General features: G+C 38.4%; 1 protein-coding gene across 2 annotated transcripts in view; it reads right to left on the bottom strand.

The window, feature by feature from the left end:
- Window positions 1-1,533: 1,533 nt before the first annotated feature.
- Window positions 1,534-15,269, bottom strand: part of PAPD7 (PAP associated domain containing 7) — a 45,289-nt gene continuing 31,553 nt past the window's right edge. The window contains exons 10-11 of one of the 2 annotated variants that reach the window (XM_010182724.1): window positions 14,111-14,269; window positions 3,597-3,776 (exon numbers count right to left, since the gene is read on the bottom strand). In XM_010182724.1, coding sequence (XP_010181026.1) covers window positions 3,597-3,776; window positions 14,111-14,269 — 339 coding nt within the window. Of the gene's footprint in view, window positions 3,777-14,110; window positions 14,270-15,269 lie in introns of both variants that reach the window. The other variant, XM_010182725.1, reaches the window with a different exon arrangement.

Genomic DNA, 15,269 nt, shown 5'->3' with positions numbered 1-15,269 from the left:
TGCTGAACCAGCACCCCTGTACCAGCACTCTCACTTCTGTCTCACCCTGCCTCAGTGCATGGGGGATGGAGCGACAGGAAAAGTCCAATGCAACACCAGCACTAACATCTCTTGGAAATGGCACCTGATAGTAACTGATCTCTTTCTGTGGGTCCTGTTCATTCAGTTTGCAGTTTCTTCCTTCTATATCTAAAATGTGTGGCTAATTTTGCCTAGGAACAGTGTACAAAATAGTCAGTAGGGCTGGGAAACACATCAGGTGGACAGGTGAGGTTATTGTGAGAGAACAAGGGTCCCAAGGAACACAGCGAGACTCCGAGTGCAGTTAACAGGAGACTACTAACAAGAGTAAATAGTTGGGAAGAATCTGTAGTCATCATCTGGACAAGAAAAGGGAAGAGGTAGAGAAAAAGGAAAACTGAAGTTCCAAGCCCAATGCTGCTGCATTAAATCTTCGTGTCTGCAGAGATGACATATTCCTCCCTTGACAGAAAAAACATCATACCAGCTATTACTGACTGCTTATTATTTTCTCTTCCCATTACTTCACTATTTTTCTCCAGTGGACACTCATTAAGACTGACCAAGTACCACAAACCTCTCTGGTTCTGAATCCCTAGCCCTGCATTACTGTCTATTAAAGGTACTTCAGTTCCTTCTCTTGGGAGTTCACAGATATACACAAGTTCCTTACAAAGACTCCATTTCTGAAATTTTGAATTTGAGTCAGTTACTGACATTTCAGAGTCCTCTCAGAGGGTTAACAGAAACCAACAGAAAAGACAAGGTATGTCCAATCTTTGAGGAGGCTAAAAACTGGACAAGTTAGAACCTACAGGAAGAGAGTTAAAAATTATATGGAAAGGTAAGGTACCCCAAGGAATCAGTCAATCTCCTCTTTTAAAAATATTGTTGGGAACTACCTCCAAGTCCTTTGCTCTCTCATATTATAGAATCATAGAGTGGTTTGGGTTGGAAGGGACCCAAAAGATCATGCAGTTCAATCCCCCTGCCACTGGCAGGGGCACTTCCCACAAGACCAGGTTGCCCAAAGCCCTGTCCAACCTGGCCTTGAACACTTCCAGGGAGAGGGCATCCACAACTTCCCTGGGCAACCTGTGCCAGTGTCTCACCACCCTCACAGTAAAGAATTTATTCCTTAAATCTAATGTAAATCTACCTTCTTTCAGTTTAAAGCCATTATCCTTTGTTCTGTCACTACATGTCCTTGTAAAAAGCCCCTCTCCAGCTTTCTTGTAGGCCCCCCATCAGCTACTGGAAGGCAGCTTTAAGGTCTCCCCAGAGCCTTTTCTCCAGGCTGATCAAATCCACAGGTGCAAAACAAACAGCAGTATTCATTTATAAGCAGGTCACAAATGTTTGCAGAGGGGATCCATCCACCTTGCAAGCTCATTCTGAAGGTATCTAGCACGAACAATTTACAGCAAATGTTCAAAGCATATGTTGAACAATGGGATAAGGTCGAGTATTACTTCACTCATTACATTTCCCATAAAAAGATACAGAGAGTGACTGGTCTCCAAAGTTTATTAAAAATCAAAGAATAGAAAACTTTACATAAAAATATGTCAATTTTAGCTTCCACATAGTTGTCCACACAAAAAATTTAAACATGATTTTTTAAACCTGTAGCACATAACCACAGTGATAGCCAGGCCAATTTATTTGGTTCACCATGACTGAAGTGTTACATGATACCACTTTTCAGATGAGTTTTGCTTTAAAATGGACGCTAGTATAAGACACCAACTAAAGCCTTTGAAGGCTCTTTAATGTAGTTATGCACAATATTGCTAGTGTTTGAAGACTAAGCAGTACAGGCTCATGTAACAGCCCTTAGATATTATTTATGAACCGGCTCACAATTTTTAAATTTTTTTTTTTGTTTTACTGCGATGAGTCTGGAGCATTAAGACAAAGTTTTTGCAAACAGATATGCGCTAGTCTACTTTGGAATGTTGCCCTCTCTCCCCTCAAGGACCTGTTTGTGTTTGACAGATTCAGTAATAGCATGAACTACTTCTGCTTCAACGGCATACAGCATATTAAAAGGCTTCATGCTTGACACCTCATTTTAACATTTAGATATCAGTTTTAAAACCCTCTGTATCTGTACACGGTATAGAAGTCCCGTTAACAGGATTCCTCAGCTTTCTGTGCTAGTGGACTTACAGAACTGATCTGTGGTTTTCTGTATAGCTTAAGAACTCTCATTTAAAAAAATGGGAAGTCAGAGGGCATGAGATGTGACCTACTCCCAGGACAACTGTGGTGCTTTAAAAACTCAGGGTTAGGCAGGATGTACATTTTTCAAAAAGTTAAAGACAGTGTTTGTCATGGCAATACACACTTGCATAGTATACCTGTATGCATCTGTAAATTAAGTGCCAGCCACTCATACTGTGTACAACACTGGGCTGTGCTCTCCCGCAATACATTAAAAGATACTTCTCGTAATGCTTGGAGCAGCTGAAGTACTTTTTATATATTTGCTCTTAACAGAACTAATGCATACTGCTATACAGATTCCTTAATGGAATCAACATATTTCCTTTCTCCACATTCCTTAAGCCGGGTACCTCTGTTTAATAATGTTGTTTGAACCCAAACATCAACAGGTTACGTTACTAAAATGCATCAAAGCATGTAGTTCACAGCTTTTTAATTTCACATCAGGACTTGAACCAACCTTTTTCTCTCCCTCCGAAAAGTTTTACTTCTGGTACTACAAATGCTGGATTTGTTGTCTAGTTAAAGGAATAAAATTAAAACTCATTGGTCAGAGCGAGACGACTGATAGAGGCCAGACAATGAGCTAAAAAACACAGGGTCAAAATGCTTTGGAGCTTAATACCTTCTTAAAACCATTAGCCAAATCGCACTTTCATTGTGAATCAAGAAGCCTCAAATATTACCAAATGTCATGTTTGTAACACTGCTCAGACAACCTGCCAAAACTATGAACCCAACTTAGATAATGCAACCTGGGAAAGGATCAGTAAATTAAAAAACCTCTTCCCCTTAAATATAACTTATGTGACAATATGAAATTAAATTAAAAATTCCAAGTTATTGCACAAATTATACTTCCAATATTTACAGAGCAAAAAGTTCTGAACTTTGAAACAAAAACAGGAGAGCAGCAAATTTACTTTTATGAACTCCCAACTTGATTTGCTGCAAAGAAAACAAAAAATCCCAAGGGGCTGAAGTTTCCTTCACTTCTAAAATAAAAGAAAACAGAACCCACAAAGGAACAGATGTAGCCACAGCAAAAAAGCCACAGCATTTTGTAAATGTCCTTGCAGTTCTATTGTCAGAGCTGCTTCGGCACTGTATGAACCATTGTGGGAAGGCAGAAAACAAACTTCCACATTTAATAAGGCTTCACAGATAAGCACAACTACTTCTTGAAGATGGACTGAACCACCACACAAAGAAACATGCAAAGAAGTCAGCTGCAGATATTTGGCAACACCAATAAAACGATGTGCTGGACGCTGGTCTCCATCCCTCAAGTCGAGTGACATCCACTCAGTCTGTCTGAGCAGGGAAGGTCATTTTGGCATCTGCCATTATCTGCTCAGACTAATAGGCAAACTGTCTCTGTGTTTTTTCCTCCTCCATATATTACGATTGTACTGGTGGTGTCCCCGGTTTCCAACTGGTTGCCTCATGCCTCCACTGCTGACAGGGCTGTAGCTGTTGCCTTGGTTGTGAGTTCCTTTCATGGAAAACTTCATGCCACTGTGCTGCTAAAAAAACCCACAAGAGAAGCACTCAGTTTAGGCATACAAACAACAGAAACAAAGCACATTATTACCAGTGGTATTTCCTTAACATACAAGTCATTCCCACAGAACACTGCTTGAAGCAACTGGTCTTATAATGCTTGTCTAATTTTAGCTGTGCAATTCCAATGGCGCTATCAGCTTAAAAAGAGTTTTCTGATGTAAAATGTTCTGCAAATAAAATGGTGTAGATTTCAAAGTATCCTTAAAACCCTTTGATCTCCATATAAAACTCACTCACTACGCATCACCCTTATAAAAACAGAGACCTTCCACATTAAGTACTAACTGTGAGAGTTGTGTCTATTTCAGAGGACCTTAGCAAGGGCCTCAACAAGTGAGATACTTGGTAGGACTTTCAGAAACATCACAGAGAAATTTAAGGGTGGGATCATATGAGCTGACACACAGAAGGCACAAGTCTGCTCTGCCTGGAATCTCACTCTACTACAGGTAAGCTAGCTATGGTTTATAAGGAGCTTGTAAACCTACTGGTCTGACCCCATGGCTACATGGCTGCTAGGCCATAACTCACATCCAGACCAAGGCAAAACAATTAAATGATCAGGAACATCACAGGGAACTTTCTTTGTCGGGAATCTCTAATAACTTGGAACAGAAACTGCCAAAAAGCTTTAGTGGCAGCCTGCGTAAACCTACCACATCGTAAAGGTACTACAGGTGTCCCTACCCCTTAATGCCATACAGTGAGTTGGTTTAGTGTGTATGTACTTAAAAGAGGTAGAAGAATTTAAAAAGATGAAATTGAAACAGACTTCCCAAATAGAGAGAACTTCAATGCAACCTTTTCTGAAGTCTGACTGCAGTAACTTTACGACAGACAACTGACTGCCTTTAACAAAAGCAAATACATCATTTTGTCAACTGGAAGTGGTTGAACAGGAACACCACAAAGCTAACATTTGAGGCAACTCCTTAGAATATGAAATAGCTGCAGCTATTACTAACCTATATTTCCAAACAAGTTTGTAGTAGAAAGAAATATGAGAACAGCAAGCCATCATTACACTTGTGTGCACAAAACCGAAGCAGTTATTGAAGGTGCAATTCTATAAGCAACATTTTAGTGTCAAATTATAAATTAGAAGAGACACTAAGCGTACAGAAAAACAAACTGATGAAGACTGGCATTGAGGAATAATTAAAGTTAACCCCAAGGTGATAAAAAACCCTTAAACTGTTTTTTAATTTGTAAAATGCATCCTATAGTAAAACCTAAATTGACCTTCAACATGCAACTTCTAGACACGCTAAGTGCTATCCACAGAGTAGCGATGGTAAAATACTCACAAACAGAAAAAGGGAATGCAAGCTGAGAAACCCTCATTTTTTAAAAGACACAAGTGCTCAAATGTTATTTATTGACATATGTTGCCAAAACATCTACCAGAAGCTATTTATGAAAGAAAACATGAAACAAAAAAAAAAATTAGAATGTGTTTTATATTTTTGGCAAGTGCTCCTTCAAGTAAACACATCATCTTGTCATATTCTCATGCATCAAAGTTTTCTAGTTCAATAAGTGTACATGTGAATCTCAATTATATAAAGCAATTAAGCATCTACATTAAATGAAGTAAAAATATTTTAAGATACCCTTTGACACTCAAAACACTAAAAACAGACAATCATTAGTTACCATTGATTATGCTGAAAGAAAGAAATGAAAGCTTCGGTTTTGCTACTATACAAGAGCAAAACTCTCACCAAGGAGCATATAAAGTCTCAGGAAGTCTACCCTCTTCAGCTGGAAATGTGAAAAATCTGGCAACTTCACCCTCATTTTGAGTATTTAGCAAAAAAAAATACTGGGGTCAAGGTTGGTCACAAGATCAGACAAGCACCACAGCAAGTATGACAAGGAAGCCTATGGTAGATAGGCTATCCTAAAAAGTCACAGCCCTGGTTTGTTCAAAAGGTAATCAGATTTCTGAAGAATTATTAATAAGCTAGCCACAAAGTCGTCTTTAGCTTATCATGAAGCATTCTGCATTGGTTTTTAGGCTATCAAGAAAAAGACTGTCAAACTATCAGAGCAGAATCTGACTCCGTCTTAGGACTCATCAGCTGAGAGCAGGTGCTTAAGGAAGTTGACTCAGGAACCTCTTAAATGAGAGATGCTTTTATATTTACCAGTTCTCAGTTAGATATCATTCACTAGTTTGTTCAGATTTTTGAAACCATAAGCTTCTAACATTCTGCATCCTGTGCTATGGCATTCACAGCTTAAAGGAGCATTATATTTAGTTTGAACCTACTATCTGATCATTTTCCAGTTCTCAGAGTAGTTAATTTCTTGTCATTCTGTCCTCTGACTTTTCTGTACACTGCTGAGGACTACACAGACCTAGATCATGTATCTCCTCATCTTCTTCTCAAGGTTAAGGAAACATTCTTCATACAGAAGCAATTCCATCATTCTTCCTTATTCTTTCATTTATATTATAACTCTCTTCTGATGTAGGAGGTAAAATTGTACTCACTGCTCATGATGGGGGACGTACATAGATTTTTTTACATGATGTTTTCATTTCTGCTCTTTATTCCTAATAATGTATGAAGTTTGGTTTGACACTAAATTCTCAGTAGGAAATCAAGAAAGCACTATCAAAGCAGTTTTCTGCAAAAACACCAAGATCTCAGCACGAAACTGTCAGCCCAGAACCTACCACTCTCCACACACTTTGAAGTATTTCCCCTCCAGATACATTGCCCTGAAAGGTTCTTCTGCAGACCTTCTCAGCTGGCCCTTGAGGAGCTTAACACCACAAGCAAACTTCACCAGATTTCATCCATTGCCTTTCACGTGTCAGGCAGCGTGAGGCCCAGCACAAAATCTTGCGGGGACTTCCTGGTGAAAATGTACTAAAAAAACTGAATCGTTGTTTCTCATCTTCTGACCAGTTAATTGTTTGTAAGAGGACACACATTTCTCACTTAGTTTCTTTCAGAATCTTCGGTAAAAGAAATTTACTTAATCTCTTTTGGAAATTTCAAGTGGCAGTACCAAACAGCTTTCTCTTGTCCACACACTTCTGGATATTCACATGCTCAGGACTCCCACAATCACTGAGAAATAGCACGTCTGTCATCAGGTGATGGCTGGACAGAGATCAGATAAAAAAAAGTAAGCCCTTCACTTGTGATACAACAGACAAATCTTTGGTTCAAGATGTTTTGACTTCTTTAGATGTATTCTGTATCACATAGCAGATTAAAAAAATTTTTCAAGATACTTTAACAGAAATTTGAGAAAAGGTTGCTCCTAGCCTTTACTCCAAACAATAGAAATCTGTTTTGCTGAGGAAACCAAACTTTTATTCTTAAATACTGGGAAGTTTACTACACCTAATACTGCTGCCATTCAAAGATTCTCATTTTTCAAAAAGAAAATTTGTAGTCAAAAAATAAATCACCTACACTTTGAAATAATACAAGTAACATAACAGAACTGCAGTCCGAACAGAGTTTCTGAACTGTTTTGGAGTTTGGGTTTTATTGCCTGTTAACATCTCTAAAGTAAGGAGGGGAAAAAAAAGAGGTGTTAGCAACTAAAATGAAGTATCTATATTTTTAACTTTGAAAGTCCTTATACATAGAGCACTCAAAAATAATTTGTAAGTAAGGACCTACAGAGCTAACTAAAAAGTTTAGAAGAGGCATAAGACAGTTTAGAAAGAACGCTTATTTACTGTTTTGTTAATACTACAGGATTAATGGCCATGACTGAATCTAGTCTGCAGATCACAGGAATTTTAAACTCGTACACTTCAAAATGTTCAAAACCTCCACATTAAATGTTATGGTCATATTCCAAAGAACTTTAATGCACCATTAACATTTTAAGTACCCCTTTAAATAATATACATCTTCAAAACATTTTACAGAAGTCTTCTCAATTTCTCACTGTATTTCTAAATTCTCTATTTTAGGCCTGCAGGGGAAAAAAAAGAAAAAACCCACAAAGAAGTCTTGTTTTAAGGATTTACATCCACTTTCCTTACTTCTTGACCATAACATCTGGAAATATACTAAAAATGCATCTTGCACGTAGGTAAAATTTAACTTCTTGTCTTTATGAAGTAAATTCACTTTTTTGCAGAGAAAAAAGCAGGCAGTGACCTAATTAACATTTTTGTCATTCTTGCACTAGCAATAAATCAAGCATTAGGAAATGGTTCAACCTAGCCTCATTACTTTAAATTAGCTAACAGGATTCTCCAAGGTATTTGCACTGGCTACCTGGGTGTACTCAGAAACTGGTAAGATTTCTAAGTGGTTTAGATTTCTAAGCTGAAGCATAGCAAAACCAAAACAAGTTGTTACTCAAGTTGTTTAGAACTGCCCACCTGGAGAATAAGGCCCAAAGCACCTCATATATTAAAAACACTTCCCATTCCTTTGGGACCCTTGTTTGGACCTACTGACTACTTTCGGCTACGACTGACAAGATCTTAAGTCCTGAACAGATTTTATAAAAAGAGCCAAAATCCATTTCTACTCCCATTAAAAGGCGACAACTGCATTTATGCAACCAGTTGTGAGACCAGCAAAGAAAAAAAAAATCAACATGGAGACTAAAAAGATCTCAAAAGCGCAAAAAGTTTTAGATGTTTCTTACCTTCTAACACTAGAAAACTGAAAGACTCAAAGTCACAAGGGAGTAGGTTATATCAGTCCTTCATATCTTAATTTCTGCTGTAGTTTTGCCAGCAGCCTGTAACAAAGGGAAGCTTTTGGCTCTCTTCACCTTTAACAACAGGTTAGGCACCTATTAGTATGATCAGTTCAAAGATAAACTAGTATTTGAAAAAAAAAATATATGTGAATAGAGCATATTTTGAACTATCTTATGGTAAAGAAAGTAGAATCTGACAATGAAATAAATACCCTTGACCTTGTCACCTGTCAAGTTTCAAAAATTGGGGGTGAGAGGGTGAGAGTCAAAGCAAAACTACCAGAAGACAGAACTCACACTGCTACTTTGCTACTGCTGTGACATGGGCCATGAAGTGTTAACTGCATACCTGTCATTAAGGAGACCAAGAGATAACAGCTTCTGTAACATACAGCTGACAATTTTAGACCTTAAAGAGAAGTCTTACCTCACTGAGATTTCTCATCTTTTTATTTAGAACAAAAAAGTATTACAGTGAGTAGACCCAAAACACTTTCCAAATCATGAACTGATATCAATACGGTTCATGTGAAAATGTCAGCAGAGGAAATGTGTATGTGAATATTCAAATCAATCTGTTTGGAAGCAACAAACCGATTACAGCGACACTGGCAGATGCGTATTGTACTATGCAAACAGAAATCGGGTATTACTTCACATTTCCATAAGTCTATCTTTTACTTATGGTGGGGTTATGTATGTTCCAAGAAACTACTATTTAGACTTTGTGTCTTTCCTGCAACTCAAAAAGCACTCGAGGAGCCACCGTAATGGTGGCCAGAGACTTTCATACAGTGATATAAACCACTTTGTGGTAAAGTGGACTAGAGTTCAGCCCTGACACGAATGAAGATGTATCATTGCAATCTATTTTTCAACTAAGTGAAAAACATTTAGTTGCTTGCACTCATCTAAAATACATCTTTGACTCAAGCCCCTGATCAATGGGGTTTTGTTTTGTTTCCAATGTAGCTTTTGAGAAATTGTTCCAGAGTTACTAGGGATATCAGCATTACCATTACAAAGTAACACCACTAACAGTTGTTCTGGATAAGAGCAAACTGAAGTAAAGTATCTTTGCCAGTGAAGTGCCCATAAAGCAATATAAACAAGCAGTGTACAAGTTTAAGAGTCTGGCCTTAATAAGGCCAAATAGAAAAGAATCTGAAAAACAAACTACTTCTACAATATCTTAGAGTTAATAAGACTGTGGTATTTCAGCACTGATGTTAAAGTTTCATTTCCTCATTGTCTTCTGTGCTTCACAAGTGACACAGTGAACGCTGCTATGAAATTTTCAATGAACATATTCACCATCAGACACCACTCATGTGGTGATGTGTCTTCAGTGCAGTTTTTCTTAGAATAGATACACCAGAAAACATTATAGCAGAAGGACTGGTGCTTACTGGTTTTAGATACTTTTGAATTAAAAGACTACTCTTCAGGGAAAAAAACTGCAACTTTTAAAAGAAATTTGTGGTTCTAACCTACACCACATGAAGTTTCTTGTATCTTCATTGGTGACTTCAAGTGACCAGCAGTTCAAGGCAAAACAAACTTAGCCTTATTTCATCGCAAGATAACAATGAAAGTAGACCCTTCTCTCCAGAGGAAGTCACCAAGCAATGTCCACTTCCCTCATTCATCTTGACATGCTTGCCAATACCCGGTTGTCTGTCTATTCTGCTGGGCACCATTAGGGTTCATACACTGTTCTGCTCTCTCAAGTGAAAATTCAAACTGCTTGTCAGCGAAGTAGAAGAATGATTACCATGGAAAAATGATTCCAAAAAGCACACAGACCTGTATCAGGAGCTTAATTAGTCCATGAACTACCCGGAATTTCACCAGTTAATTATGCAGTATGTAAACACCACTGGTAATTGGAGTTGTTTTTTTTTTTAAAAAAAGTATTAGAAAGCTCTAATGGCTGAGAATTTGCCTAGGAGGCTGCAAGCTGTTCAAACAGAATTAGTGCTCTTGACATTTGCTCCTACTGCTACTACCTCAGGGTAGTACTGGACACCTGGGTACAGTTTTCAAGCTGAAATGTGCCAGAGAAAGTTGTCAGGGAAAAGGTTGAAGACACCATGCAGACAAAAAGATCTCTTTCAAAAACTTTTTGAATACAAAAGAACACTTGCTGTTAAGAAAAACACTTGCATATGTTCAAGTCTATCTGAACAGGAGTCCTCTGAGCTAGTAAAATGTGCCCATTAAAAGTTGTAAACTAGCATGGCCTTAAGTAACATCAACTGCAAAAGGAAAGCCATCAACCTAATCTAGCTCAGTCATGCTCCAGAAAGTTGCAAATGAAAAGGAGACATTTAGAGTACTCTGGGTAGAATGATTTGATTTCCCACTTCTGGCTCAGTCATAATCCTTATCAAAAAAGAACATTTCTATTTCACAATATGTAAGCTCTTGGTAAATTCAATGCAGAAAAACCATCATCCCTTTTCTGAACTAAAGAAAGAAAGAAATTCCTCTGATATGAGACTTGAAAGCACCAGTTCGTCCAGCAAAAGCCACAGAAAAAAAAATCCCAATTTTAAACATGTAAGTACTGTACAAACTACTAAAAGAACAGTTAACAAGCATTGGAAAGGAAGTAACAGAAAGCCAGAAAAAGTGCTACAAAGCAGTTGTGTTCCAAGATTCAGAATTCCAACAGAGATCCAAAATTCATGGAACACATTGCATCTTCACAACTGAGGCAAAGACTTTGGATGCCAACTCGTTGTTTTTTTTTTTACCAACAACTACATGCCTCAAAACTGTATTTCTTTGTGTAATTTTGATGAAGTGAAGCTTCATGGTATCTCTTTAGAAAAGCAGAGTTGTTAAGAAACAGAATAAACCAGACTAAGTTTGTATTTGAGATGAAGTTTAAATAGCTCTGCCATGTTATTTTAAACTTCAAACACTTCAGACTGTACACTAGCATGAGAATACTCAATTGCAGACACTAAAACACCAATATACCGTTCTATTAGCTTCTCACTAATAGAAAACATTTCCCATGCAGATGTTTTTGCTTAGGTAAGATTTAGCAATAGGGGAAGACAGGTAAAGGGGAGAAGAATGGAAGAGGAATCTGTGTAATCCCTTAGAAGATGAAAACAAAAGAGACATCTCAAGATGCAAGTGAGGTTTGGTAGGTGACTCAGGATTGCAGAGGTAGCTGGGAAGAGCATGTGATAACAGCTTTCAGATGGTGCCCCTTCTATGTTACACTGCTTACAAAGAAATAGTGAAACACCTGCAGTATGCAAAGAAAAGGTAGCCTGGTCTAAATGGAAGAGAGGGTGAAAAACTTTTCAGCAAAGTGCCTAAAAAAACCCCACTTGTTTAGTAGCTATGAAGAATTTGTGCATCAAGCTATAACACGCCCTAAGTCAAAGCTGGTATTACTGAACATTGAAAATGCTGTTCAAGTGAAATTTCTTCATTATTCACCTAAAGTTTAAACATTTAAAACACTGATTTTTAAATTATTATTATTATTATTCTGTAGGAGGCGTCAGTTACCATGTCTAGACATAAATCAAACTCACAAGCTGAATGAAAAGTATTCCCTTACATGCCAGGCTCAAAGTATTTTGATCAGCAGCAAGAAGTCCAGCTAAAGGTCAGCAGCTAGTAGTATATCCCAAGAGCTGATATTAGAGCCAATACTGGTTAACATCTTCATTAATGACCTGAATGATGGGAGAGAGTGGCCCTCAGCAAGGTTGCAGATTATACAAAATCTGAAGGAGTGGCTGTCACATAAGATGGCTGTGCTGCTATAAAGAGGGGCTTCATCAGGCTGGAGAAATGGGCTGACAGGAATCTCGTGAAGCTTGAAAACGGGAAACACTCTGCCCTTGAGAAGGGATAATCCCACACACCAGTATGTACTAGGCACTGACTGGAAAGAAGCTTGGCATAACATGACCAAGGATTCCCAGTGGACAAGTTGAACACAAGCAGCAACATGGCCTAGCATCAGGGAATGCCAACAGCATCCTGGGCTACGTAAGTATCTCTCGTAGGACAAGGGAGGTGATCACTACCCCTCTACTCAGCACTGGTGAGGTCACACATGGAGTGATGGACTCAAGTTTGGGCTCCCTGCTAACAGAGAGACATAGACATATGGTGTGAGTCCAGTGAAGGTCCATGAAGATAAATAAGGGACTGCAACATGCATCATAGAAGGAAACAGTGACAGAGCTAGGACTGCTTAATCTCAAGAGAGTGCTCAGGAAGGATCTCACTGATGGATCTAACCAATGAGATGGTGTAAAGATGATGAAGCCAGACTCTACTTATTGATGCCCAGTAAAAGCAGCAAGGGGCATAAGCTGAAATACAGAAAACACCATTTAAATTTAAGAAAGAAACCTTTCTTATTGGAACAAGTTACACAGAGCGGTTGTGGAGTCTCCATCCTTGGAGATACTCAGACTCTGACTGGACAAGGCCTTGAACAGCCTGCTATAGCTGACCCTGTTTTGGGTAGGAGGGTTGGACCAGGTGACTTCCAGAGGCCCTTTCCAACCTCAACTATCTTGTGATTCTGCAAAGTATTTGAACAACCTCTCAAAGCAGAAACTGAAGCAAGAAACATCTTGGATCATGTTCAGTGTCAAGGAAGTGCTGAATCAAAAAAAGGCAAAGCCATTAAAATAAAATTTTCCTGACCCTAGATTCCCAAAAACTGTAATAGAAGGACTAAGGAAAACATTATAAGAACAAGACCAAAACTAGGTTACAAACAAAACAGCCCATTATTTTGTTATCATAGGCAACGTACAACACACTTGCATTAAAGTTCATGCGAGGCAGCTGTTTTGACTAATAGTTTAAATACTCAAGACTGAGGGAGTATTTTCCTACAGATAGAAGCACTGAGGCTGTAAGGAAAACTGAGATTTTTTTCTTCCCCTTGTTCTATAATAGATACATTAGCTAAAATACTTCAGGCTTGTTGAGTAACATACAGTTTCTCAGCACATTTAAGCACATATTTAATATTTTTGTAAAAGTTCTTGTACACATGTCCATAAATATTTTTCTGCTTTCACTCTCTAAAGTGCATTCTAGAAAGTTACATGAGTAGTTAGATTTGATCTAATAACTCAAAATCATGACAACTAAACAAGCCTAGACAAGTCACTACTGGTTTTTTGGATACAAAAGCTAGCTTACAGATACACCACCTACAAGAAATGTCTGTTTTAAGAACAGGAAGTTAAATAGCCTAAAGATCTGCAAATATCCCACTGGTTAGGTACTAGGAGTCTCAAATACAACTCAAGGAGTCAGACATCTGACACTCTCCCTTCAACTTATTCCTAGGTGTCAGTGTGCTGTGGAAGGGCTCATATTCTGAGATGCATCTCAAACACCGTACCCCTTTCCCACCCCTTCTTCTCCCCACACTTCTAACATGGCAGATAAGTACTTTTATGATTACATGAAGTTTAGCACATGCTATATGAAGGTTATCTTCAAAGGTTTTTAGACTGACAGCACAGCGCAAAATGATCTACACTTCCGATGTGATCGCTTTCTCATGAAAAAGTCGCTCCATTTAGTTGGCTCATACCTGATTACTGGCGGCCATTATCAAGGTTCTCGTAGGCGCAGATTGGGGTTTACCACTTGGCATAGGCAATGCGGGTGGTAAACTGGCCATAAGCTGAGTCGGTGCTTGCAGACTGAACTGGTAAACATTAGGAGCTGTGCAAGGTGGTGTATCAGAATCCTTTTGGCAGAGAAAAAGGGGAAAAGAAAAGCAACTTTACAGAAAGTACAGTATATACGCATGTGAAAATGCACCCACATATCAACTCAAGTGAATACTGTAAAACTTAATGATTTTTTTTCAATGGTAAAAAATAAAATACAAGCCAGTACTATTTTTATTTTACACATCTAGCAAAGATTTAATTGAGCCTGCAACAAGGAGACAATGTCAACAGGTCTACGGTAATCACAGGTCAGTTCCAGTCAGCACAATCTAAAGCCAAACTTACATCTCTTCCAAATTGAAATTAAAAGATGGGAACTAAGGTTGGGGAAAAAAAAAACAGAACACGAACAATGACACTGTTAGTGATACAAGGGCTAGAATTTAAGTGACGTGACAGAATCATTCTTCTGAACAGTGTTCTAGATTGTACTTATCTGTACAGCCAAGTTACTCACTGTAATGTTATAGTCTTCTCCCATTCTACCCAGCAACAGCAAAGTTAGGGCTCCACCTACCAAGAAACAAGGAGATGGTCTGCCAGTCAAGACTTCATGTGTACCAGTCACCCACTTCACTGCTAGTTAGGAGTTCTGTAACCCTCAATTTCCATTGGAAATCTGAGTGATAACTCTTCAGGGAAAGCAAGACAGACGTAGGATTACAGGAAAAGATACCGTAATAGAACCGGTATTGCTGATTACTATTCCTCCTCCTCCCAGTCTGACCAACAGCAATCACAGATGCATCATAAGAAGAGTCATACTGGTGATGTTAAAACACTGTGTGCCTGGAGCATTTAACAGACAACAAGCAAGGAGACAAGCACAGATGCAGGGGTTTAGAGGAATTACTGAAGTCTGAAAAGACCCCAGCAGACTTCCTCAATCCTTAAAGGACCAATTATTTTCCAAGTTGAAAAAGTTGAAAAGCAAGCTATAGCTTGCTTTCTGAAACACTTTTGAACACAGATATTGTAAAACTTATTTTTCAGCCATAACACAAAGGCAACAGA

This window comes from Mesitornis unicolor, unplaced genomic scaffold, assembly GCF_000695765.1.
Source record: "Mesitornis unicolor isolate BGI_N332 unplaced genomic scaffold, ASM69576v1 scaffold6644, whole genome shotgun sequence".
Classification (NCBI taxonomy): Eukaryota; Metazoa; Chordata; class Aves; order Mesitornithiformes; family Mesitornithidae; genus Mesitornis; species Mesitornis unicolor.
This window is presented reverse-complemented; position numbering and strand designations above follow the sequence as displayed.